At 49.8% G+C, this 27,635-nt stretch overlaps 1 protein-coding gene and 1 long non-coding RNA gene across 2 annotated transcripts in view; one reads left to right on the top strand and one right to left on the bottom strand.

Annotated features, from left to right (window-relative positions):
• The window catches only part of terb1 (telomere repeat binding bouquet formation protein 1), a 221,014-nt gene that overhangs the window by 102,340 nt on the left and 91,039 nt on the right, over positions 1–27,635 (bottom strand). Inside the window, exons 12-14 of the mRNA XM_072517804.1 lie at positions 16,532–16,695; positions 7,365–7,754; positions 3,534–3,901 (exon numbers count right to left, since the gene is read on the bottom strand). Of these exons, the coding sequence (XP_072373905.1) occupies positions 3,534–3,901; positions 7,365–7,754; positions 16,532–16,695 (922 nt within the window). The remainder of the gene's footprint in view (positions 1–3,533; positions 3,902–7,364; positions 7,755–16,531; positions 16,696–27,635) is intronic.
• LOC140430346 (uncharacterized) overlaps positions 1–27,635 on the top strand; it is a 35,762-nt gene that overhangs the window by 3,864 nt on the left and 4,263 nt on the right. The window contains exon 2 of the long non-coding RNA XR_011949386.1: positions 16,628–16,724. This is a non-coding gene — a long non-coding RNA (uncharacterized lncRNA). The remainder of the gene's footprint in view (positions 1–16,627; positions 16,725–27,635) is intronic.

Below are 27,635 nucleotides of genomic sequence, written 5' to 3'. Positions count from 1 at the left end.
GCAAAAATCCTTAACCTAACGTACAACAAGGATAAATGCGTGTTTCGCACCGATCGCCTAGCCATCCTCGGCTACGTAGTGCGCAATGGAGTGATAGGCTCCGACCCTGAACGCATGCGCCCCCTTATGGAGTTCCCCCTCCCGCACTGCTCTAAGGCCCTGAAGCGCTGCCTCGGTTTTTTTTCTTACTATGCCCAGTGGATCCCCAACTATGCGGACAAGGCCTGTCCACTGATCCAATCCACAGATTTTCTGCCTGTCGATAGAGGCCCGCCAGGCCTTCAGCCGTATCAAAGCAGACATTGCAAAGGCCACGATACACGCCATCGACGAGTCCCTCCCCTTCCAGGTCGAGAGCGACGCGTCCGACGTAGCTCTGGCGGCCACCCTCAACCAAGCGGGCAAACCTGTGGTCTTCTTCTCACGCACCCTCCACGCCTCCGAAATCCGCCATTCCTCAGTCGAAAAGGAGGCCCAGGCCACAGTAGAAGCTGTGCGACATTGGAGGCATTACCTGGCCGGCAGGAGATTCACTCTCCTCACTGACCAACGGTCGGTTGCTTTCATGTTCGATAATGTACAGCGGGGCAAGATAATAAACAACAAGATCTTACGGTGGAGGATCGAACTCTCCACCTACAACTACGAGATCTTGTATCGTCTCGGGAAGCTAAACGAGCCTGCTGATGCCCTATCCCGCGGCAAATGTGCCATCGCACAAGTGGACCGCCTCAGAATCCTCCAGGAGGACCTGCGCTATCCAGGGGTCACTCGAATTTTCCACTTCATCAAGACCCGCAACCTGCCCTACTCCATCGAGGAGGTCAGGACAGCCACCAGGAATTGCCAAATCTGCGCGGAGTGCAAGCCGCACTTCTACAGGCCAGAGAAAGCGGACCTGATAAAGGCTTCCCGTCCCTTTGAACGCGTCAGTATGGATTTCAAAGGCCCCCTCATCTCCACCGACCGCAACACGTACTTCCTGAACATGATTGATGAATACTCCCGGTTCCCTTTCGCCATCCCCTGCCCCGACATGACCGCAACCACCGTCATAAAAGCCCTCCATGGTATCTTTACGCTGTTCGGTTTCCCCGCCTACATACACAGTGATAGGGGGTCCTCCTTTATGAGCGACGAACTGCGTCAATTCCTGCTCAGCAAGGGCATCGCCTCGAGCTGGACGACCAGTTACAACCCCCAGGGAAACGGACAGGTAGAGAGGGAGAATGGAACGGTCTGGAAGACCGTCCAATTGGCCCTGCGGTCCAGGAATCTCCCAGTCTCCTGCTGGCAGGAAGTCCTCCCGGATGCCCTCCACTCCATCCGGTCACTGCTGTGTACCACGCCCAACCAAACACCTCACGAACGTCTCCTTGTCTTCCCCAGGAGGTCCTCCTGTGGGACCTCGCTCCCGACCTGGTTGGCAGCTCACGTACCCGTGCTGCTCCGAAAACACGTGCAGCACACAAATCGGATCCATTGGTCGAGAGGGTCTATCTCCTCCACGCTAACCCCCAGTACGCCTATGTGGCGTACCCCGACGGCCGACAGGATATGGTTTCCCTACGGGACCTGGCGCCCGCTGGATCCCCACCCCCCCCCCCCCGCCACCAGCCCCACCCACCCTCCCACCGGCACACCCCACAGCCGCCCCCTTCCCAGGTGAATCGGTTCTTCCACCGGCTCTGTCTAGGCCCTGGCCACCGGCGCACCCCACAGTTGCCCCCTTCCCAGGCTAGTCGGCCATTCCGCCAGCCTCATCTAGGGGTGATGAAGCCGCCGCAGAAGCCAAAACCACGCTCCCAGAGTCACAGACGCCCGAACCGCCACCGACATCACCACCAAAACTACGACGATTTTTGGAGAGGACGACCAATCGCTTCCATTTGAAATGTACATTACTGTTGTAAATAGTTAAAAGTTGTAATGAGGCAAAACGCTGTACGGAGGCATTACGGTACCTTCATAACTATAACTTCTACCATGTTGTAATACGAAGCCACCACCCCCGCCGGACTCTTTTTTTAACAGGGGGTGAATGTGGTCGTCTGTGTTAGGAGGATTACGGTACCTAGTAATGCCGGAATACCATTGGTGGAGAATGTACGTGTCCATTGGATAAGCTTGCATGTTAGCTCCGCCTTGCAAGGCAGGATATAAGAGCCCCTGCTGCCCCAGCAGCTTCCTTCTGTAGCTGAGCTGCTGGGGGAAGCATCTAGCGTATGTTAGCCTTCAATTGTCTCCAATCTCGTTTCTGAGGTTATTGATTGTGCATCATAATCCTAGCCTCTTTTTGGGACTATTCCAGATCAGGTATACTCCTGGGATGACCTCCAATAAGAGAGGATCTAACCATCATCCCTTGGCATTCAATGGCTTTACCATCGCTGAATCCCCCACTATCAACATCCTGGGATTAACATTTACCACAAACTGAACTGGTTTAACCATATACTTTTTTTCCAATTAACAGACAATTTAGAGTGGCCAATTAACGTACCCTGCACATCTTTGGGTTGTGGGGATGAGACCCAGCAGACACGGGGAGAATGTGAAAACTCCACACGGACAGTGTACTGGGGCTGGAATCGAACCCGGGAGGCAGGAGTGCTAACCACTGATCACCATGCCGCCCAGCCATATAAATATTGTGACTACATGAGCATGTCAAAGGCTAGGGATCCTGTGGCGAGTAACTCACCTCGTGACTTCCAGCCAGGTTTGGGGGTCAGGTCAGGGATGAGATCCGGGCCTACAGATTGGAGGCGGGGAGGTTGAGGGATGACGGAATCCCATGTCAGTGGGGTCAGAGAAAGGAGAATCTAGTGTGGTGAGAGGGGCGTTGGGATTCCTCTGGGACATTACGGTTGTTGGGAGTCTCGTGCGGGGATTGGTCTGGTCTTTAAAATAGTTACGCAGAAGTTAGAAGAGGTTCTATTCTTAATAAATATTAGTGTAACCCTGGTTCCTAATGTAACCACTTTGTGAGATGGTTCCTGGCACAGCGCAGTTGCACAGAGGAAGTTAGTACGTCTGGGCAATTGTGCTGCAAACCCTTATTTGGGAACTTCCAAGAGGGATTCCCCAGCACATCTTTGGGGTTCATTGGAACATAGGAATTAGAAGCAGAAGAAGGCCATTCATTCAGTCCTTCGAGCCTGCGCCGCCATGGCTGATCTCTTCCTGGTCTCAAATCCACCGCCTTGCCTGTTCCCCATAATCTTTTAACCTGTTTTTAAAAAATCAGAAATATATCTATCCCCCTTCTTGAAAGCTTTTAATGATTCAGACTCCACTGCACTATGGGGCAACGAGTTCCGCAAATTCACCACCCTCTGTGAGAAGTAATTCCTCCTCACCTCAGTTTTACATCTACTACCTCTCAACCTATATCTGTGACCTCTCTTTCTCGAGGTACCTCCCAAATCCGCGCTGCAGAGCCCAGAAGTTGTGGCCCGTTGTCTTTTTGTTTGTCCTTTTAAAAACAATTGCCTTTTTTTCCTACTTGCTCATCAGAAAATATGTCTTACCTCTTTTTAAAATCTTGCTCAGTGTTAGATTTCTGCGCTTTCCTTGATGTACTTGCTCTTGGCAGTTCAGCCTCAGGTACAGTTACTGGCTGGTTACATGGGTTTCCACATTGCACAAACCCAACTTTTGCACCATTTTGCTGATCGGTTTCTGGAAACCTATCCCTGTTCTGAATGTCAGAGAATGCACTTGGGCCACCACCATCTGCCGGGGCAATGGGCAAATCACGTTGCTGGCTTTTCATGTCCCTTGCTTTGGCCTCAGAACTCAGTTTGTCAACACCACCAAATTGTTGCACGTTGGCATTCTTCCTACTTGCCTCCTGCGGAAAATCATCTTCTGCAAATATCTGCCGTCTCACTTTTTCCTGAGAGAAAATAAAGGACAAGAATTTGCTTTTCATTTCTTACTATTATTTTTTTGTTTCAATTAAATAAAGCTTAGGATGAAATTTGAGAAGAATGTAATATTTTGATATTGTTACTTTGTACAAATGGTCCGTTCTCCACCCCTCACACAGCACAGTGAGTAAATTCATCACTCAGGCTCCCTGTTCTGTGCTGCCTTCGTTGGGGCAGTGGTGGATGCACCATACCTGGTCTCCATGCTACCATGCAAGACAGTAAACATTTACCATGGCTTGCATCTCCCGATCACTATTAGTGGGTTCAATTGAAAATCAGGTGAGGGAAGTGTAGTGATATGCATCACTGTATATACACAAGGGGTTAATGTAAATACACTACAACTAAGTAACCACTAGAGGGAGCACCAGAGATGTCATGACATGCAGACACGCAACCAATGGGTCATTAGAACAGGACACAACCAATGGGTAATCAGGACACCCAAAGGTGGCATTACCACAAGAGGGCACTACACAACCCATATAAAAAGGACAAGGCACACAGGTCTGCCTTTTCCACCGGCAGGAACCAAGAGAGCGGGACAGGGTTGATTATCAGCAACATCACACCCTAGCACATGGTCGAGAACAAGCTTGTATACTTAGCAGAGTAGACTGAGTTACTAGAGGCAGATTGGTAGAGTGTCGAACTCATTTAAGAGCATTGTTAATCGTTCAATAAATACGTTAAACCTATCTCCGAGTATGGAGCATCTTTCAGCAGAGCCTACATCAAGTGGCAGCTTATGTTACAAGCAATAACATAACACAACAGGAAGACCATAAGACATGGGAGCGGAAGGCCATTCGGCCCATCAAGTCCACTCCACCATTCAATCATGGCTGATTTCAACTCCATTTCCATAGCCCTTAACGAATCAAGAATTTATCAATTTCTGTCTTAAAGACACTCAACGTCCCGGCCTCCACCGCCCTCTGTGGCAATGAATTCCACAGACTCACCACTCTCTGGCTGAAGAAATTTCTCCTAATCTCTGTTCTAAAGTGACTCCCTTTTATTCTGAGGCTATGCCTCCGGGTCCTAGTCTCCCCTGCTAATGGAAACAACTTTGGGTTATCCTTGCTATCCAAATGGCAATAGTCCAGCAAATATCCACTGCTTTGATTCAAATCTAAACAATGGCCACTTGGGTTAACTATTGGAGGGCGACCACTTGTAGATCAACAGCATTCCATTTCTTTATGAAAAGCTAGCCGTGGAGCGAGTGGGGGGAGGGTTGAAATTGGGGTGAGGAAATAAAATTCAGAAATGTTGAACAATGGGATAACATCAGAGCTTGCTTTGAACTGATTTCAAACTCATAATTTCCCACATATACTTAATTATTGAGGGGGAGGTTTCATGTGAGGGGAGATTTGTAATGTTAAAAGGACAACAGAAAATTGGACCACCCCAAGTCACCTTTGTAAGTTTTCAATAGTCATTTGTAGTACAGAACTTGAGTACTGCTGAAAAAAGACATGTCAAAGCTTTTCAGCTTTCACTCGACACTTTGCAAGAATAAGGGAAAACAATTTATATTATGGAAAGAAGGTTGGTAAGTGATCTCTGATTGGAAGAAACGTTGCCATGGAGAATGCATCAGTTGATGGTGACTGAAAGATAACTGCCAAGCATTGTTTGAAATTTAAATCAGGCAGCTTGACTCTGATTGGTCAAGGTATTGTCCTGGGGAATGAATCAGTAAATGGCTGTAACTTACTGCTTTAGCTGAAATAGGCACAATGTGTGTACATGGTCTTTCTTTGTGCAAAGAACGGAGTCCTGTGTATTCACATGTGTGTCTTCCAGTATACACAAATGCACCACATTGTAAGCCCGACTGAAATTCTTAAATTAGTAGGCAGTATAATTCATAGCATGCGGAGGATTATTTAGCAACTATTGTCCAATCACGGAATAATATCGAGTGTTGGGCATTGTTTTGCGTTTTGCAAGCATGGGCTGGTTGGGTATGGTCTGTGCCTCGTCCATTACAAACAGCGGCTAGGACATGTCCTTTGATGCAATCCACCAGTCTTTGTGACACATGACCAATATACCGAGCACCATGCTCAAATTCATATACCACATTACACATTTGTGTGTCAAGCAGAATGTCCTTTTGGCTTGATGGGAGCATTCGGTTAGTGGCAAACAGCACTCATGTTGCGACTGCATAGTAGCAGGTAAACGGTTGATGTTGAAATAGGGTACGTCAAAGGCATCCTGCGGTAGAATGGCTGTCATGAATATATCGTTATGCTTTGCATATCACACAAACTCATTAATGGGTCTAATGGGACTTTGGCCCTGAAACGTGCTGTGAACCTCAGGTTACCCTGGAAAGGCAAGGCATTTCAAACAATTGGTGAATTTAGCTGTTTCAAGCTGCTAGTATGCAGGTGTAAAGCAGGTGTTCTAAAGGGGTGGGGGCTAACAATAAGGAAGCTTCTACACCATTTTTCCTGCCTGCTGCAACACTGTAAAAGTGAAAATTCTACCCAGTGTCCTACATTAGATATGGTTCCACCATTGGACATTTGCAAAATAATCCTCAACGTGTGAAAAATTACGCTGACAATCAATTTAAGACAGTCAGGTTCACAATGTGGCACATTTGTGTGTACTGGAAGATGCATATATTAATCACCAGAGCCCTGTGTTTTGTAGACAAACAGAATATGTATACACATTCAACGAAAAAAGATATGTGACAGCAATTCACTGAACCGTTCCCCAGGGCAATACCTCAAACAATCACGGTCAAGCTGCCTAAATTACATCTCAAGCAATGCTTGGCAGTTATGTCAGTCACCATCAACTGATGCAATCTCCATGGCAACATTTCTACCATTTAGAGTCCACTTGCCAAAGAATGTGTACTCTCTTTGTGGTGTAAATTGTTATTTTCCCCTTACGCTGGTATCCTTGCGAAGTGTCCTGGTGAGCAAGCTGAACCTCCCTATGTTCCAAACATTCTGCCTTTGTTCAAACAAAAAAATCAGTCAGTTTGAGATCTCTTTTTCAGCACTAATTCTATATGTTGAGTAAAAACAGAATTGTGAGTGCAGGTGGTTGCCCAGCAGCGTGGCTTCTGAGTGAGCAGATATGGCAAGGAAATTAGGAGAATTTTACCTATATATATTAATTGCATATTAATGGTGTTTAACTTTATGCAAATGGTGGGCATTAACTGATTCACCTGAATCCCTATAAGCACATACTGAAACTTTAGTCGTAGGGTTAGGAAGTGTAAATAACTGCAAATAAACATTAAAAAGTGTAAATATTGGCTCCAGTTCCATCCTACACTAGGTTTCTGAGTATATTGATATATAATGCTACATGAAAACAAACCACTGTTTAATATAAGATTCAATGTTGTCATAGGAATAAAGATCAATTAAACGAGAGGCGCACCATTAGCCGCTGATCTCTGTATTGCATTTTATTTTCTCCAGCTCTTGAACAGGATGGATTAATTGTCGGAATAACAGAACCCTCCTCCCTATATTCATTTGCTACATGATCCAAATGGAATTTTCTTTTCTCTGGGGTAAAATCCTGCTTTTTTGCCTGTCTTGTTCCACCAGTCTGTGTATCCGTTATTGTATTATCCATGCAAGATTTATCCAAGGAATGCTGTTCACTACAGTGTTTCAGTGGCACATCTTCCTTCTGTCTCACCATCTGGTCTGTTCCTGTAAGCAATGGCTCACATGTCTGAAGCTTCAGGTTCACATGTGAATTTGGTCCTGTAGCTGTCTGATGTACATCTGCCACGCCAGTGTTCATAATGTGACTTGTCATCTGTTTTTATTACGGAATATAAAGTAAGTTAGAACAACATAATCAGAAATAATTTTTCAACTATTTTAATAATAGGAAACACGTACCAGGAATAACACATCATTGCTCACCATACTGATTTGGAAACATTGCTGTTGCTCACCATACTGATTTGGAAACATTGCTGTTGCTCACCATACTGATTTGGAAACATTGCTGTTGCTCACCATACTGATTTGGAAACATTGCTGTTGCTCACCATACTGATTTGGAAACATTACTGTTGTTCACCATACTGATTTGGAAACATTGCTGTTGTTCACCATACTGATTTGGAAACATTGCTGTTGCTCACCATACTGATTTGGAAACATTGCTGTTGCTCACCATACTGATTTGGAAACATTGCTGTTCCTTCACTGTCATTGGGTCAATATCCTGGCACTCTCTCCCTAACAGCACAATGGGTGTACCTACACTTGGCGACTGTAGCGGTTCAAGAAAGCAGCTCACCACCATCTTCTCAAGGGCAATTAAGGATGGACAATTAATGTTGGCGTCGTCAGCTATGTCCACATCCCTTAAATGATTTTTTAAAGATCAGTCAACCAGCATAAGAGTTCCATCAGTGGTGTAGTAGATAATTGCAAAGTTTATTGAGGCACTGAGATCTTAAGAGCAGAAGTTTCCACAGGCCAATTTCAATTAATGCTAATCTCAGTCAGAACAGTAGCTGTTGTTCTTTCCACAAAGGCTTCAGTGTCCCTGGGCTGATCAAGGGATATAAAACAATCAATTATGACTCTTGCTCCTAGTCACTACCGAGAGCGGATCCAATGGCCACGCTGCGGCCAAAAAGCAGCTCGCCGCTCTGCAGCGTGGCCACTGAAAGCCAGGAGACCCCACTCCTGGGATCTACCCGGCACGCAACGGCTCGCAAGATTCAACACAATCTCGCAAGACGTTGCGATGTGAATCCTGCCCACAATGGGCGGGATCACTTTTTAGCAAGTCTGCATGTTAGAGTGAGGTAGTAAACCCCACTCAAATGTGCAGATTTCCGAGGTACCCCACAAATGGGGACCAGACGGAATGGCACTTGTGGGGGTTCTCAAAGGGGATCGGAGGCCTCCAGCTGCATGGCCTTTGGGCAGGATGGTGCCCTGGCACTGCTGGTGCCACCTGGGTACCCTGGTACTGCCATTGCCAAGGTGCCCAGATGGCACTGCCAGCTCACATGGGGGGAGGTGGGAAGAGGTCGGGGATTGTTTCAGGGGCTTCGGAGATCGGGATGCCATTTAAAAATGGCGTCCCTATCTCTTGCTACAATGCAGAGTTCCGGCGAGCGGAGCGCCCCACTGTACAATATGGGGTTGTGTGTGGCCTCGGCTGTGCATTCCCCATTCAAGCCCCTTACTCAACACGAGTCACGTTGAATAGGCATGTGTTTCTCAGCACTGCGCGTGTCGGGAAACACGCAGCTATGCGCGTTCACTAGGGGACCTTGCTCCTTTTTGGGAGAATCGTGCCCCTAGTATTAAAAGCGTTCACATTTTCAGAAGTTGGACAAGGTGGGAACCGGTTAGCTGTGATGCTTCTCCTTTACGTGTGAAGTGTAGCCACATGGGAAAAGTGACCTTCAACCATAATCTATTATCAGCACCTTCAGGAGAAATGGAAGGAATCCGAATCCGGCGACACCCAGCCTTGATTTCTTTGCTTTAACAAAGTCAGAATATTTGGAACCCTACACGACCGAGTTATTGTGGCAATACAGGCAAGTATGGAGCAGAAGCTAGATACCTACAGATAGGAGGGAGGATAAACACTAAGAATGAATCCAGATTGCCTTCAAGTGGCAAGCTCAGAGCAGCACAGTGCTCAGAGGGTAGCACGGTAGCACAGTGGTCAGCACTGTTGCTTCACAGCACCAAGATCCCAGGTTCGATTCCCGGCTTGAGTCACTGTCTGTGCGGAGTCTGCACGTCCTCCCCGTGTCTGCGTGGGTTTCCTCCGAGTGCTCCGGTTTCCTCCCAGTCCTGAAAGACGTGCTGTTAGGTGAATTGGACATACTGAATTCTCCCTCAGTGTACCCGAACAGGCGCCGGAGAGTGGCGACAAGGAGATTTTCACAGTACTTAATTTCACTGTTGATGTAAGCCTACTTGTGACATGAATAAAGAAAAATATCATTTCTCATTTTCTCAACTGCACAACATGAGTGGTCACGGATTGCTGGATGAGCAGGGAAAATAAATAGATTACAGTAACTGGAGAAAGACTCAAATTTTAAAAAAAATATCTCTGAAAGATTTTTCATAATCCTTTACTTACTAAGCCTAATGGTACAAGTGAAAAGGAGAGGCACTTAAATGACAGGTTCACCTCTCATGCTGTCAACTTTAATAAGCCAAAAAAAAAGGTGACATCATCCCATTACTTTGGACAGACTGGAGTTGAATCCAATCCCAGAGATGAAAGATTTATGTACTGGTCCACTGCACTAACCAGCATCTACAGTTCATTTTTACTATCGCCTTTCTCTGCCCCTGCTGCTGAAACATTTGTCTATGTTTTTCTTATCTCCAGATTAAGTATTCCAATGTTTTATTGCCCAGTTTCCCAATCTTCCACCCTCCCTAAACGTGAGCTTATCCAAAGCTCTGCTGCCCATGTCCTAATCTGTACGAACTCCCATTCATCCATTCTCCCTGTACTAGTCAACTTGGTTCCTGGCCCACCAATGACTTGAATTTGAAATTCTGAACCTCGTGTTCAATTTCCTCCAGGTCTCACCCCTTCCCAATCTGTGCAACCTCCTTTAGCCCCATAGTCCTCCGTGCTCCTCCAATTCTGCACTCCCACACCCCAGCTTAGATTTCCTCTCCCTATCCTGAAGTGGCCCCAAGTACTAGAATTCCCTCCCCAAACCCTTCTACCGTTTTTAAGACACTCCTAACCGCCTTTGAACAACGCCTTTGTGCGCCTTTGGCACACATTTTGGCTGATTCTCCTCCTTGAAGTGTATTGAAACGTTTTACTGCGCTAAAGACACTGGGCTAAATTCCCTGCCTCCCAGAGCCGGCAGCTAGAATTGCAATCGGGCGGAGAACAGCAAGCAAAAAAAAAAAATGACGATTTGCGTCCGGAGCCAATTCCGTTGCGATGCCTCCAGTCCCCCGCTGGCAGTATTCGTGAAGTTCACACCCCGCGCTGGCGAGCACATGCAAATCCATCACTTGCATGGACTTGAATGTCATTGGCGGGTTGGACACTGCGTGCCCCACCCCTCTCAGGCGGGAGTCACGCGGGCTCAAATTGGTGCAAGTATTTACAAGCGGGGCCTGGGTACCGTGACTGTTGAGGAAGAGCGGAAAAGTAAGAAAACACTCAAAAATTCTCAAATATTGTCAGATTTGCTGGAGGGTAGCTGACTGGGCTGCTGGGAGTAGCGGGGAATAGAGGGTCCATGCACTGAGTGTCCCTCTCGGAATTGGGGTGGCCTTGCTCAGCCCGCCATTGCTGCAATGTTATTTAAATGCACCCCGTTGGTGCTTCTTGCAGGCTCCTGATTGTCACACTGCTGGCTGCTCACTGTATCCTGTAATTGCTCTGAGAGTCTCTGGTCATCTGGGAACCCACCCAGCCTGCCCCTCTGGAAACCCTCAGACGCCAGCAGTATCATCAATGGGATGGGCATGGTCCTGATTAATCACCTACCCAGCAGGTGATTAGCAGAGCTCAACCAAAGGGCAGGTGCACCATAGAATCATAGAATTTATAGTGCAGGAGGTCATTCAGCCTATTGAGTCTGCACCGGCTCTTGGAAAGAGCACCCCACTTTAGCCCACACCTCCGCCCTATCCCCATAACCAGTAACCCCACCTAACCTAAGGGCAATTTAGCATGGCCAATCCGCTTAACCTGCACATCTTTGGACAGTGGGAGGACACCGGAGCACCCGGGGGAAACCCATGCAGACACGAGAACCATGGGCCTTTTGGTACCCTCTCTGGCACACAGACCCTCTCACCAGTGACATCATCAGCTAGCCCACCCCTCAGAACCATAAGCTGCCACCAAGCCCTTTCCTATCCACCGCGCCCTTGCTCCCATCCATCCTGCCCCTGGCCAGGAAACCTGAGCAGCTCTGTGTTACACCCAGGACCTACGTCACACTGCAGCCAAGGTCCCAGCAGGCGGGCACTTTGCTTGCTCACTCTCAAATGTAGAACCTGTCTACACACAAGCCTCTAAGCACGGAGGCACATGGTGACTTCTGCAACACAACCAGTTGCCACCTTGCTGGTGGGAGAACACATGCCCCACCCTGTGTGGAGACAAACAGTCAATCCCATGGGGAGAAACACTGACACAGGTAGCAGCAGCCACCAGTATCCCTGTTGACAGGGATGGGTAGTGTGGATACAGGATCCCCGCATCACAGGCCACGTGGGGACAGGGATGCAATGCGGATGACAACTTATCGAAGGCCCCCCCCACCCCCCAACTCAAGTCAGCTATGTTCTCCCTGGCTGCTGCTGTCGTTGCGGATGCATTGAGGCTGGAGCAGGGCCAGCTCAGAGAGGACCCTTTACAAGTGGATCCTGCCCAGAAGGGCCAACCAGTGAGGCTCAAGTGCCGGCCTATCAACAGGCCAAGGAGGAGGTACAAAGGAAGTGTCACATGAAGGCACGGAAATACAGTCAGTGCCTGTCCTTCGAGGAGCTGCCAGACTGCCTGTACCGATGCCAACTCTGGCTAACGAGGGAGACCATGCAGCATCTGTGCCAGATTGTGGCGCACCTGGCACCGCCGGGGTATGAAGGAGGACACCCGCTCCCCGTGGCCATCAAGGTTCAAAAGTGGGTGTCCTTTATCAATAGAAAAGTGTTCCACTCCCTGAATGTGCAGTTGGTGTGCGACCACCAGCTGCACATCATGCATGTCTGCGCCAGATACCCTGGCAGAGTGCACGATGCTGACATCCTGGCGCAGTCTGATGTTCCTGTCACCTTCAAGACACTCCCTCGGGTGAGGGGTCGGCTCTTGGGCAACAAGAATTACCCGCTGAAGACTTGGCTGAAAACACCTGTGTGGAGGCTCCAGACAGAGACGGAGACCTATTATGATGATTCCCATGCAGCAACCAGCAGCGTCATTAAGTGGTGCATCTGCATCCTCAAAATGCGATTCCAATGCCTGGACCGCTCTGGTGGGGTTCTCCAATATTACCCCAGGAGTTGCATCGTGTAGCAGACGGGTGACAAACTGATGAGGAGGATGATGACAGTGTCCAGGAGGATCTGGGCATGGAGCCCGAGCTGTCATGGCAGACCACATGTGATCCAGGGCCACCGTACACAGGACAACTTCATCACCTCCCGATTTACCAACTAGGAGGCCTGACCACTGGCAGCTCTGCCATCCTCTCCCACCTCTCCAGCACCCCTCCCCTCAAACAGGATCTCCCCTCCCAATGACCGCTCACCCGTTCCCTCGCCCTGTCTTGTACTCCACCTTTCCTCTCCTTCAGTCCTTCACCCCCCATCCCTCTCCCTCAGTCCTTCACCCTACCATCCCTCTCCCTCAGTACTACACTCCACCCTCCCCCTAGCCTTTCCACTACCTACCAATGCACCCCCTCCCCCCTCCAAGAGTCCTACCAGGGTAATGGCCCTAGACTAGCAATATCCGTGGGTCTTGTCCACTGGAAGGAGGTGACGACCTCCTCATCGTTTGACGAAGTCTGACTCCTGCGTTTAGGATCACATTCCACTGTCCACTTGCATGATCCTATCATGTGGGCTGGCCAATCCTTCATGCGGACCCATATGTCTTTTTTGGGGGGGGGGCAGAGGTTGCGGGAGATAGTTCACGGTTAGGGCTCACCTCACTGGAGATGCTGTCATACAAGGCTGATTCACTAGGCCCCATCCCCTGCCACTTCTCGCTGAGGGTGACACCATGTGGGACATTCATGTGTCATGGGGTCCTGCCCCGTCTCATTTTTCAGCACCCCACCGGCAGATCTTCTACATCAAGGACCAACCCATCCCAACACCCATCAGACAGAGGTTAAAGGCAGGTCGGACTGTTGGTGCAAACGTGCTTATTGGTGAATATATACATTGTTGTGTCCTAACCCCTAACTTATGTGCTCTCCCACTCCTTCTGGGTATAACCCCAGACAGCACATCAAAAGTGAGGTGGCCCGCTACGTGTCTTGTGCTCTGACCCGTGATGCTCTTGATGGCCATCCTCTGGATGGGCCCGGCTGATTTTTGGGTATCAGAGGTGACGACGTATCAGCCTGTTCTGCCTGCTGCACATGAAATGCACCAGTGTCAGGTGGGGAGGATTCGGAAGTGCTGAGGTGTTCCAGCACCTCCCCTGCAGAAGGCACCGCAGCCTCATTTCCTCCCCCCTCGGGGCGCCCGCTGGCCCCTGGGCTACTCCACGGAAGTGAGTCCAGAGTGAGCTCCAGAGGCTTACTGTCACCTGCAAGTCCTTGACGCCCACCTTGTCTGAGCCACGGTCTCGATGCCCTCAGCCATGGAGCAAAGACCGGGATATGTCTCTCAGCGAGTGGGACATGTCCCTCATTGCCTCGGTTTCTGTAGGAATTCTATGGTCATGTCTCTCACTGCCTCGGTCATGTTCCTCTGTGCCTGTGACATGTCCCTCTGTGACTGGCCACGGGCAGCACAGTAGCACAATGGTTAGCACAGTTGCTTCATAGCTTCATGGTCCCAGGTTTGATTCCAGTTTGTGTGACTATCTGTGTCCGCACGTTCTCCTCGTGTCTGTGTGGGTTTCCTCCCACAGTCCAAAAAATATGTAGGTTAGGTGGATTGGCAATGCTAAATTGCCCTTGGTGTCCAAAAGGTTTGGGTGGGGTTACTGGGATAGAGTGGAGGCACGGATTTGTGTGGGGTGCTCTTTCTAAGGGCCGGTGCAGACTCGATAGGCTGAACGGCCTCTTTCTGCACTGTAAATTCTATGATAAGGTCAGCGCCCAGCAAATGCTCTCGATGCCCTCAAACATACCCTTTGCGACTGGGCCAAGCTCTGCAGCGCCGCAGCAATGTCCATGTGCACCCGGGATATGTCTGCCTGGGCTCTCCTATCCTGTGCCTCAGCTATCAACCACAGTGAGTCCAAAGCCTTAGATGTCCTGACCAATGGCTCTGACGCCTTGACCCAGGCCTTCCACCCTTTCAGTGTTGGCCAAAGCATTGTCAGCAACATCTCCAGCACCTGAAGGTGGTGGGACTCCTCCTGCTGTACCTGCAGGCACTAAGTCGCTGATACCCCCTCCTGTAAATCTTGGTGGGATCATAATTTCCAGAAGAGCGACACCTGTGTGTATAGCAGCCTTCCGACCTCCTGCTCCACTTGATGCGCTGCAGCATGTCTGTAGTACACAGCAGAAGGTAACCCAGGAACCTCTTCACAGCAGGTGACCCATGAAACTCTTCACTAAAATGTCCCTCCAAGGATATAGTCCCTGCAATGGTGGAAAATGCAGGTGACAACAGTGACGAAAAGTCGGTGTCTTCCACTGGCAGGGGGCAAGATAACCCGGATGGTCCAGTTTTGTCTAATGGCGATTCTGCAAGACAAAGGACATTGGGAAGGAGTAGTCTGTGGAAAGATGTGACTCACTTGCTGTAGGGACATCAGCGTGGCATTGGGTTCTTACTTGCTTGGCGCATGCCAACCTCCATGTCAGACTCTGCTTTTTCTCAGCCTTGCCACTAGTTATGTGGCCCTCTCCTCTGCAGGGGTATGGACCCACAAGTCTGGTATAGCCCCTCCGGTCTTCTGCCTCTCGCGCCTGCTATGGGTCACCATATCCTAGTGATGATGTGGAGATGCCGGCGTTGGACTGGGGTGAGCACAGTACGAAGTCTTACAACACCAGGTTAAAGTCCAGGTTCCTTCACCTGAGGAAGGAGCAGCGCTCCGAAAGCTAGTGACATCGTAACAAACCTGTTGGACTTTAACCTGGTGTTGTAAGACTTCGTACATATCTTAGTGGGCACAGAAAGGACATGGTGAGACGCTGGGAGGCGTGTTTTACAGGGGGTTTGGAGCTGGTGGCAAATGTGAGTGCAAGGCTCCTGGCCAAAGACAATACAAGTGTTGGGGTTTGGTGGAGGATGGGTTGTAAGGGAGATGCAGGCAGGTGGGGTGTTGTCGGCCTCTAGGAGGGAGCGGAATGATGTGAGGAGTGAAGAACAGGAGTAATGCCAGGGGCACAGAGGTTATGACTCACTCGAGTTTCCCCAAGGGGGTCATTCATCTTTTTCCGGCATTGCATTCCAGTCCTCCTCCTGAAGTTGGCAGCACTGACCGCCTCTGCCACCTTCTCCTAGGCGCTGTCTACAATGGCGAGCTTGAGTCGGCCCCCGGGAAGAGGGTGTCCCGATTTTCCTCGGCTGCACCCAGCATTCTGTCCACCTCATTCCTGGAATCGCAGAGTAGTCTTATTTTAATTGGAATGAGTGTGTGGTGAGTGGAGAGCTTGTAAGTAGCTCCAGCTTGTCAGGCTCATTAGCACGAATTCCGACCCCAGCGAATCAGACGCCAGTGGAGATTAGAATTTCTTGCAATTCATCTGGGCAGAGTGTCCTTTTGCAAGTCCTGAATCTCGGAATGGAGTCTGTAAAGGGAAGGCAAATTGAATACCATTCGGTTCCGGCGGAGGGGCGGGGGACTCCCAAACAGTAAATTCAGCCACTAAATAAATGCAAATTACTGTTTTTTTTTAGAAAAGAATAAAGTCAGTTAACCTCTTCTTGCTGTTTTTCTAATGCCTTTATCCTATTTAGAAATCCTTCTGCAAATTTCCAGTAATTGTTCAGGCTGTTTTCCGTTTCATTATGAAGGCCAGATGAAGTAAACGTGTCTCCTCTTGGTTGCAAATCCTCCGCCAGACCATTCGATAGTTTCTCAGCTTGGAAAGAGACAACAGCAGGTATAAAGGTAAGCATAAGCATAATAAACCCCAAATATAAAGATATAGATAAACCACAACACGTGTATTATCCTGTAACTAATTAAATGTTTCACAGGTACCAGTAGTTTGTTTTGGTCTCGAGATGCAGGTCATTCTGGCAAGATTACATCTGTTCCCCTCGCCTAGTTGCCCTGAATTGGTAATGATGGACTTTCTCCTCGAGTTAATTGTGATGGTGCTCCACAGTGGTGATCGGTAGGGAATATTAAGATTAGGACCCAGTGACACTAAAGAAACTGCATCTAAGGTAGTTACCTTAAGGTATGCTACTTGGACGGGGATTTTTGAGGTGATGGCACTTCTATAACACTACATTCTTGTTTTTCTCATTAGCATAAGTTTTGGGGTTGGGACTCGAGTATGCCAGTGTCGGACGTGGTTCATAATAGTACGTTCAGTGGTGTAAGGACTGATCAAGCAAACTGTTATGTTGGTGCCGATCTTTTTGAATGCTGCTGTGACCGCACACACCTAGCAAGTAAAAGTATTCCATCAATCATGACTTACGTCTTGTCGGTCTTGTAGGTAAGACTGTACAATTGGTTGGGCCGGCCTTGGGTGCCCCTACATGCAGATTTTTCAAAGCTCAATATTCTTGCTGATAGTCGATGCTCATTCCAAGTGGCTGGACATCCATCGAATGTCGTCCACCGCTTCAAAGGCCACCGTCGGGAAGCTGCGACTCTCATTAAGTACCCATGGCATCTCAGGGGCATCAGTCAGGGACAATTGTACGCCGTTCACCAGCAAGGAGCTTGCACGTTTCATGAAGACAAACGGGGTGAAGCACATCCGGATGGCCCCATACCACATTTCCTCAAATGGTCTGGCTGAACAAGCAGTGCAGACTTTCAAGAAGGGTATGAGGAGACAGGCCACAGCATCCGTGGTGACGAGGCTGGCACACAATTCATCCAGCTACTGGACCACACCACATGTTAAGACTGGAGTGGCACCGGCTGAACTGTTGATGGGCTGGAGGCACAGGACCCGCCTTAGCCCAACGTTCCCTGATATTAGTGGGAAAGTAGAAAAGAGTAAAGACCTTCAGAGGGGCTACCAGAGCAGACGGACGCAGGACAGAAGTTTCTGACCGGGGGAGGTGGTGTACGTCCAAAACTTCGGATTTGGTACTGGTGGACTCCAGGGACTGTGGTTAAACAGACTGGCCTGGTATCTTAATCGATAAAAACACGAGAACGGATGGTGTGGAAGCACCACACCACCTCTGGAGCAGGGAACCAGCTTTTTTTTAAAAAAGAGTGCCCAATTAATTTTTTCCAATTAAGGGGCAATTTAGCGTGGCCAATCCACTTACCCTGCACATCTTTGTGTTGTGGGAGCGAAACCCATGCAAAATCGGGGAGAATGTGCAAACTCCACACGGACAGTGACCCAGAGCCAGGATCGATTTGCTGGAGCTACTTACAAGCACTCCACTCACCACACACTCATTTGATTTTTATGTCATCATTGGCTACAGGAATAGTGCCAGAGGACTGGAGGATAGCAAATGTGGTCCCTTTGTTCAAAAAGGGGAGCAGAGACAACCCCGGCAACTATAGACCGGTGAGCCTCACGTCTGTAGTGGGTAAAGTCTTGGAGGGGATTATAAGAGACAAGATTTTTTATCATCTAGATAGGAATAATATGATCAGGGATAGTCAGCATGGCTTTGTGAAGGGTAGGTCATGCCTCACAAACCTTATCGAGTTCTTTGAGAAGGTGACTGAACAGGTAGACGAGGGTAGAGCGGTTGATGTGGTGTATATGGATTTCAGTAAAGCGTTTGATAAGGTTCCCACGGTAGGCTATTGCAGAAAATACGGAGGCTGGGGATTGAGGGTGATTTAGAGATGTGGATCAGAAATTGGCTAGCTGAAAGAAGACAGAGGGTGGTGGTTGATGGGAAATGTTCAGAATGGAGTTCAGTTACAAGTGGCGTACCACAAGGATCTGTTCTGGGGCCGTTGCTGTTTGTCATTTTTATCAATGACCTAGAGGAAGGTGCAGAAGGGTGGGTGAGTAAATTTGCAGACGATACTAAAGTCGGTGGTGTTGTCGACAGTGTGGAAGGATGTAGCAGGTTACAGAGGGACATAGATAAGCTGCAGAGCTGAGCTGAGAGGTGGCAAATGGAGTTTAATGTAGAGAAGTGTGAGGTGATTCACTTTGGAAGGAATACCAAGAATGCGGAATATTTGGCTAATGTTAAAGTTCTTGGAAGTGTGGATGAGCAGAGGGATCTAGGTGTCCATGTATATAGATCCCTGAAAGTTGCCACCCAGGTTGATAGGGTTGTGAAGAAGGCCTATGGAGTGTTGGCCTTTATTGGTAGAGGGATTGAGTTCCGGAGTCATGAGGTCATGTTGCAGCTGTACAAAACTCTGGTACGGCTGCATTTGGAGTATTGCGTACAGTTCTGGTCACCGCATTATAGGAAGGACGTGGAGGCTTTAGAGCGGGTGCAGAGGAGATTTACCAGGACGTTGCCTGGTATGGAGGGAAAATCTTATGAGGAAAGGCTGATGGACTTGAGGTTGTTTTCGTTGGAGAGAAGGTTAAGAGGAGACTTAATAGAGGCATACAAAATGATCAGGGGGTTGGATAGGGTGGACAGTGAGAGCCTTCTCCCGCGGATGGAAATGGCTGGCACGAGGGGACATAGCTTTAAACTGAGGGGTAATAGATATAGGACAGAGGTCAGAGGTAGGTTCTTTACACAAAGAGTGGTGAGGCCGTGGAATGCCCTAGCTGCAACAGTATCGTCCCTTACAGGGAGAAGAGAGAGGGCAGGGAACGGGAGAGGTTGGTGGGGGAGATTTTACGGGTGGACAGGAGATATGCAGAGGCCCCTGAAGAGGGACTACTCAGGGAAGTCTCCAGACGGAATTCGACCTGTTGACCACAGGGAATGCAGAGGCACAGCGGAGGAAAGCACAGGGGGCGACGTATGAGTACGGGGAGAAGGCGAGCCGGATGCTGGCACATCAGCTCCGTAAGAGGATGGCAGTGAGGGAGATAGGTGGAATCAAGGATGGCAGGGGAACTACGGTGCGGAGAAAGTAAATGAGGCATTTAAGGCCTTCTATGAGGAGCTGTACAGATCTCAGCCCCCAGCGGGGGAAGAGGGGATGCAATGATTTCTGGACCAACTGAGGTTCCCGAGGGTGGAGGAGCAGGAGGTGGCTGGTTTGGGGGCGCCAATTGGGTTGGAGGAGCTGATTAAAGGACTGGGGAGCATGCAGGCGGGGAAGGCCCCGGGACCAGATGGGTTCCCGGTTGAGTTTTACAGGAAGTACGCGGACCTGTTAGCCCCATTGCTGGTGAGGACTTTCAATGAGGCAAGGGAGGGGGGGACCCTGCCCCCGACAATGTCCGGGGCGATGATCTCTTTGATTCTGAAGCGGGATAAGGACCCACTGCAATGTGGGTCGTATAGGCCGATTTTGCTCCTAAATGTGGATGCTAAGTTGCTGACAAAAGTGCTGGCTGCGAGGATTGGGGACTGTGTCCAGGGGGTGATTCACGAGGACCAGACGGGATTTGTGGAGGGCGGGCGGCTGGACGCCGCTGTGCGGAGGCTCCTAAACATGATTGTGGTGCCGTCGGTGGAGGGAGAGGCGGAGGTGGTGGCGGCTATGGACGCCGCGGAGTGGGCCTTTGACCGAGTGGAGTGGGAGTGTCTCTGGGGGGTGTTGCGGAGGTTTGGGTTTGGGGGGAGGGTTTGTCAGTTGGGTTAAGCTCCTATCTAGAGCCCTGATGGCGGGTGTGGTTGCGGATCGGCGGAGGTCGGAGTATTTTCGGCTGTGTCGAGGGACGAGGCGGGGGTGCCCCTGTTGTTTGCATTAGCAATTGAACCTTTGGCCATGGCATTGGGAGGGTCCGGGAGGTGGAGGGGGTTGGTCCGAGGGGGAGAGGAGCATCGAGAGTCGCTGTGTGCAGACGACCTGTTGCTGTGTGTGGCGGATCCAGTGGAGGGGATGGTGGAGGTTGTGCGGATCCTCAGGGGGTTTGGGGACTTCTCGGGCTATGGGCTCGGTGTGGGTAAAAGTGAGCTCTTCGTGGTGCATCCAGGGGACCAAGGAAGAGGGATAGACAACCTGCCGTTGAGGAGGGCGGAAAGGAGCTTTCGGTACTTGGGGATCCAAGTAGCTACGAGTTGGGGGGCCCTGCATAAACTTAATTTGACGCGGCTGGTGGAGCAGATGGAGGAGGACTTCAAAAGATGGGATATATTGCCACTCTCGCTAGCGGGCAGGGTACAGTCGATTAAAATGATGGTCCTCCCGAGGTTTCTTTTTGTGTTCCAGTGCCTTCCTATTATGATCACCAAGGCCTTTTTTAAGAGGGTGGGCAGGAGCATCATTGGTTTTGTGTGGGCAAACAGGACCCCGGGGGTGGGGAGGGGGGTTTCTGGAGCGTGGTGGGGATGGCGGAGGGCTGGCGTTGCCGAATCTGGGTGACTACTATTGGGCAGCCAACGTGGCGATGATCCGTAAGTGGGTGATGGAGGGAGGGGGGGCGGCATGGAGGGGGTTGGAGATGGAGTCCTGCAAAGGAACGAGCCTGGGGGCGCTGGTGACGGCACCGCTGCCGCTCTCGCCGACGGGGTGCACCGCAGGTCCGGTGGTGGCGGCGGCGCTGAAGATCTGGGGGCAGTGGAGACGACACAGGGGTGCGATGGGGGCCTCGGTGTGGTACCCGATCAGGGGTAGCTATCGGTTTGTCCCGGGGGGGGGGGGGGTGGACGGCGGGTTTCGGAGCTGGTGTCGGGCAGGGATTGGAAGAGTGGGGGACCCGTTCATCGATGGGACGTTTGCGAGCCTAGGGGCGCTGGAGCAGAAGTTTGGGCTACCCCCGGGAAACGCTTTCAGGTACATGCAAGTGAGGGCGTTTGTGAGGCGACAAGTGAGGGAATTCCCGTTGCTCCCGGCACAGGGTGATTTCGGGAGTATGGGTCGGAGAGGGCAAGGTGTCGGCGATATATCAGGAGATGAAAGAAGTGGAGGAGACTTTGGTAGAGGAGATGAAGGGCAAATGGGAGGAGGAGTTGGGGGAGGAGATTGAAGAGGGTCTGTGGGCTGATGCCCTGAGTAGGGTTAATTCCTCTTCCTCGTGTGCCAGGCTTAGCCTGATACAGTTTAAGGTTATTCACAGAGCGCATATGACAGGGGCGAGGCTGAGTAGGTTCTTTGGGGTGGAGGACAGATGTGGGAGGTGCTCAGGAAGCCCGGCGAATCACGCCCATATGTTCTGGTCGTGCCCGGCATGGATGGGTTCTGGAGAGGTTTCGCGAGGACTATGTCTAAGGTGGTGAAAGTCCAGGTCAAGCCAAGTTGGGGGCTGGCACTATTTTGGGTGGCGGACGAGCCGGGAGTGCAGGAGGCGAAAGAGGCCGGTATTCTGGCCTTTGCGTCCCAGGTAGCCCGGCGGAGGATCATGCTATTATGGAAGGACGCAGGGCCCCCCAGTGTGGAGGCCTGGATAGATGACATGGCAGGGTTCATCAAGCTGGAGAGGATAACGTTTGCCTTGAGAGGGTCTGCGCAGGGGTTCTTCAGGCGGTGGCAACCGTTCCTAGACAATCTCGCAGAGCGTTCGAGGGAGGTCGGTCAGCAGCAGCAGCAATCCAGGGGGGAGGGGGGTCTCTTTTGGGGGGGGGGGGGGGGTATGGGTGGGTGGGGAGGAGGGTTTTCCTAGGGGCACTTGAGAAAGGAGGAGCGTAAGTATGTGGGAGGGTCAATATGTGAGGGAGGAACCCATTGTACAGGTTCTGTATTGTGTTGGGTTGATATGTTTATGTTTTGTTCTGTTCCTTCTCTTTTTCTTTTCTGTTATGTGGGGGGGTTTAGTTCATTGAAAATTTTTGTTGGGGGAACTTTGGATAAACATATTTTTTAAAAAAGAGAGGATTTCTCTTTTGACCTTGGCTCTCAGCGAGGAGAGACCCGCCAAAGCTGCTCCAGACCAAGTAAGTTCCAAGTCAACGAACGCTACGAGATAGACGCTCCTAGTTGCTACCCTGTAAACAGCTCAACCCAGCAACCGCAAAACCGAGCAACGGCCATTGTTCCTCTGACTGAGTGGGCACTAGAAGTATAGGCTTTAGTAATTGTGATAGTTTAGGTTGTAGAGTTTTATGCACGAGTAGATTTGACTGTGTAAATAAATGAGCATTGCTTTTGAACTTACTAACTGGTGTATCGAGTCTTTGATCAGTATTCGGTTTTGAAACTTGTGGCGGTATCGAAAGATACCTGGCGACTCTTGAGAAAACGTAATTAAACAGAACCAAATTAAGAGACAACAGCAAGTTAGCAAAATTTACTGGCGACATCTGACGGGACTCGATTTAGAAATGTCCTAATCACTCAGAGAGAACCCAAATTTGAATTGAGAATCCAATTGGAAACAGAAAAACCACAAGCGTAAGAACAGTACTGATCAAGCCTCCGAGGTTCGGAAGTGTGTTAATGCATGCATACTAACAGGGATATAAGGTAAACCTGAGAGATTGTGTTGCAAAAAACTGTCGGGAGTTTTGTAGGCCGGAAATCAGCGTAAGCCGTACCCGTGTTTACATCACCACTTTATCACCCCCTGTTCCAAATTCAGTAGAGAACCTAGATAGAGAAAATGGCAATGAAGGCAATGGAACGCCTTATGAACCCCCAGGAATTCGAGGTTGCAGCGACCAGTAGAGTAGGACAGTGTCCTGTTTGGGAAGATGAGATCAGGAAATATCTCAAAGGGAAAGGATGGCCCCTTTGGAGTGAATTCTGCACCAATGACGAAACAGGTCCCGGGAGTATAGGACATACTTGATGGGAGAACCTGTCAGAGATCCACAAGAAGAGCTTGGAGAAAGCTCGCAAGCCGATGGCAATAGTGTCCTGTTTGGCACAATTGCGAGGTACAGAGGAGGTCGTTAGGACGCTCCGTAGAGAGATAGAGGAGAGAGACAGAAGTAGTGAGGTAGACGTGAGCGAAGTAGAGAAGGAGAATAGAGATTTGAGAGAGCAGTTAGCAGCAAGGGACAGAGAGGTGGATAATGCCAAGAGGGCACACCAGTCTTGTCTCGCACATTTGAGTAGCTTCCAAACGCAATACGATAAGTCCTACCAGGACATGCAACGTGCGGTCTTGGTAAGACAAGAGACCGAGCAACAAGTTGAGAAATTGCAGAAACAGTGCAATGATCTGAAAGCAGCCCTACGAGCACTCCATGCTTCCAGGACAGAACAAAGGCAGAGCTCCGTAGACCACGCAAAGTGCCGGAAGCAAATTGCAGAATTGCAATCTCGGCTTTCTGTTTAAAATGGGTTTCAAAGCACATTTGGACCACAATTAGATCAGGAAAACGGCCTCGATTGGCAGGAATTGAACGAGACTGCCCATAGATACGTACATAGGACATGTACACAGGAAAAACCCCAGAAAAGGAAAGCGCCCCAACCGAACAGGCAGAACACACCCCCATGAACCCTGTAACCACACACCGCAGGGCCACGGCAGATGGAGACGCAGATTTCCTTTATACAACCCTGTTAACCGTGACCCAATTACAGGACGCGTGTGGAACAATTACACCGTTCCTTCCCACATCAGACCCCCACCAATTTTTCGCGAAAGTCAAACCGCAGGCTACCATGTATGGCCTGGACGAAAAGGAGCAAGTGAAGCTCAGGGTTTTAAGCCTCGACTCTTCATTCATGGCAGCCCTTCCCGACCCACAGAATGTAGGAGAAGGCACACTCCAAGAGATGCACACAGCGATCCTTGATGCGATCGGCTACAATAGAGGAGACCCCGTAGAAGGCCTGAACAAGTGTAGGCAAAAGAAGACAGAGCACCCACAGCGTTGGCTGGACGCTTGTGGATACACTTCACAGCAGTTTTCGGAGAGTTAGCCTGCGCCCATTTGTCCCCAGATAATATGGTCAAATGGACTCGAATCCTAGTCTCTCACACGACAGACGCAGGACAGAAAGCTTGCGCAAATTATGACCCCTCAGATGAGGCCCACAATGAAAAATGGGTTTTGAAGAGATTGTCCCACACTTGGGAGCAATCAGTCCAAAGCAAAACCGCATTTATAAAACCCGATGAAGAGCAGGCAGACATGAATCCAGTTAAAGCGCACCAGAACCCCGCACGGGTAAAGGAGGGCAGGAGCAGCCCGCACACCCCAGCCTAAAGCTCAAGAATGTTACAATTGTGGACAGTTAGGACACTTTGCACGGGAATGCAACGCGCCCCAAAAGCAGCAGAGAAACCAACAGACAGGCACCCTAAACAGGAATAGGGCAAAGCCGATCCATAGCGTTAGTGCCCGTTCAGAGAATGCAGACATGAAATGCACCGACAGACGGTGTTCGGGCTCCTCAACTTGGGACAATTCCGGTAGACCGGTAATAGCAGGCAAAGTTCGGGGACACCCCATAGAATTTCTTTCGAACACAGGAGGGTCCCGCACCACACTCAATTCCTCCACGATGTTTCAACGAGACACGTGGCCCATAACAGACACCATCACACTCAGCGGCTTTACAGGCCATTTACAACAGGGTCACATCACAGCCCCTGTAGCAATACAAATAGGGAACATCACAACTAAGCACTCCATAATTTTGGTTGATCTGCCCCAGACAGCAGAACATATCCTTGGGATCGATTTCATGAGCTCCCATAACCTTTCTTTTGACCCAGTTAACAAGTGTGTATGGAAAATGGCAAAGGCAGCACGAGCCCCCGCCACACTCACAGTAGGAGAGTATGTAAACAGGATTAGCTCAGTAGGAGACTTCTGGTTCGACCCTCGAGCCATTAGTGCAGACAAACAGGTTAGGGCAGTCCTGCAGGAACACAAAGCAGCATTTGCACAGCACAAGCACGACTGTGGCAAATTGGCTGGCTTTGTGAACATTACAGGTTCCGACCCCAGACCCCAGAAGCAGTACGGATTTCCCCAGGAGGCAGAGGGAGAAATCTCAACGGTAATAGAGAATTTGTTGGATCAAGGCGTACTCAGATCAGTAGCCTCCACAAACGCACCAATTTGGCCCGTCAGGAAACCCGACGGATCATGGCGACTGACCATTGATTACCGGGAACTGAACAAAGTAACCCCAGCAGCAGCCCCCACCGTAGACGTGAGTCCCAAGACCATGCTCAAACAGGGACTCCAGTCAAAATGTTTTTCGGTTTTGGACATTAGCAACGGCTTTTGGTCCATTCCATTGGCTAAAGCGTGCCAGTACAAATTTGCCTTTACATTCCAGTGACAACAGTATACGTGGACGTGCCTTCCACAACTTCCCCTCCATTTTCCACCGACAGCTGGCAAATGGATTAGCAAAATTTTCCCGCCCCGACTGTCTGTAGACTTGTTACTACAGACAGACACAAAAGGAGAGCACATTTCGCTTCTCACCGAACTCCTAAAAGAAATTGGTTGTAAAATCAACCCCAAGAAGGCCCAGATTTTGAAAGAGAAAGTGATTTACCTAAGAACTGTGATCACACATGGTAAACGCGAGATTGAGCAAAAGAGAATTGACTCAATCGTCAAATTGCCCCTTCCCCACAATGTCTCAGCCCTCCGGTCATTTTTAGGACTGGTTGGCTACTGCCAAAACCATATTGACGGTTTCGCCACTAAAGCAGCGCCCCTTTCCGAACCTCTCAAGAAGCAGGCACCTTGGGAATGGCTTCCACTGCACACGGATGCCGTGGATGCTTTAAAAAGAGCACTCAGCACATACCCGCACTACAGGTCCCAGATCCACTTTCCCCGTACGCTATCGAAGTAGCAAGCACCGGTCGAACCCTTTCAGCCGTGCTCCTCCAGGAACGCCACGACCAATTACGCCCCGTAGCATACGCCTCACACGTGTTAGACCCCGTAGAGCAAGGATTTTCTGCCTGCGAAAGGCACCTGCTCGCAGTTTTTTGGGCAGTACAATACTTCGCCTCCATTACAGGACTCAACCCCATCACCATCCTCAGAGAACACACCCCAACACAGCTATTGTTAGACGGCCGACTTATGGATGACACAGTCAGCCAAATCTGCGCAGCCCATTGGACCCTTCTTTTACAGGGACGGGATATCACAGTAAAAAGAACCAAGATCCACACCTTCCTTGCCGATAATTTACAGTATGTAGGAACCCCTCATGCGTGTGAGATCATCATCACAAAACAGAACACAGGCCCATTTATTCCCAAAATACCTCCCAGGAAAATAGGTAGTACACCCCAGAGACTCCAGCCCAGACACGTGCGCACCCCTGAAGATTTATGTGGCTGGCTCCTCCACAGTGTTAAATGGAAAGAAAATCACCGGTTGCAGTAATTGCGTAGAGGATGCACAAGGACGCGCCCTAGATGAGATGTCACTAAAGTTGCCAGGACACTTAGGCTCGCAGGCAGCAGAGCTGGCAGCAATCGCTTATATTGTAGACCACCCCGATTCTTTCCTGACCCCAGCAGACATCTATTCGGACAGCTTGTATGTATGTAATAGTTTGATGGAATTCCTACTCCTGTGGGAAACGAGAGGATTTGTTTCCACGGACAGTAAACCCCTACCCTTAGCCCCATTACGCCGCCATATCTTAGAGACAGCGAAGGATAGAAAATATGGAATAATTAAGGTTCGCAGTCATCACCGTTCTTCCCCCCGCTGGTAATGTTAAAGCAGACGCCCTGGCGAAGGCAGGCTCCAGGCATGGTTATTTTTGGAACACCCCCGAAAGCACCCCAGTACACGCAGTTCAGGTCTCACAGACCAATATTCAGGATCTAGCGAAGGCACAGAAAGAGGACGAGAAACTAAGGGAAGTTCTAAAGGGTACCTTCCCTGCCCCGTA

The sequence above is a fragment of the Scyliorhinus torazame genome, chromosome 10 (genome assembly GCF_047496885.1).
Source record: "Scyliorhinus torazame isolate Kashiwa2021f chromosome 10, sScyTor2.1, whole genome shotgun sequence".
Classification (NCBI taxonomy): Eukaryota; Metazoa; Chordata; class Chondrichthyes; order Carcharhiniformes; family Scyliorhinidae; genus Scyliorhinus; species Scyliorhinus torazame.
Note: the sequence above shows the minus strand (reverse complement) of the source record. Positions and strands in the feature narration are given on the sequence as shown.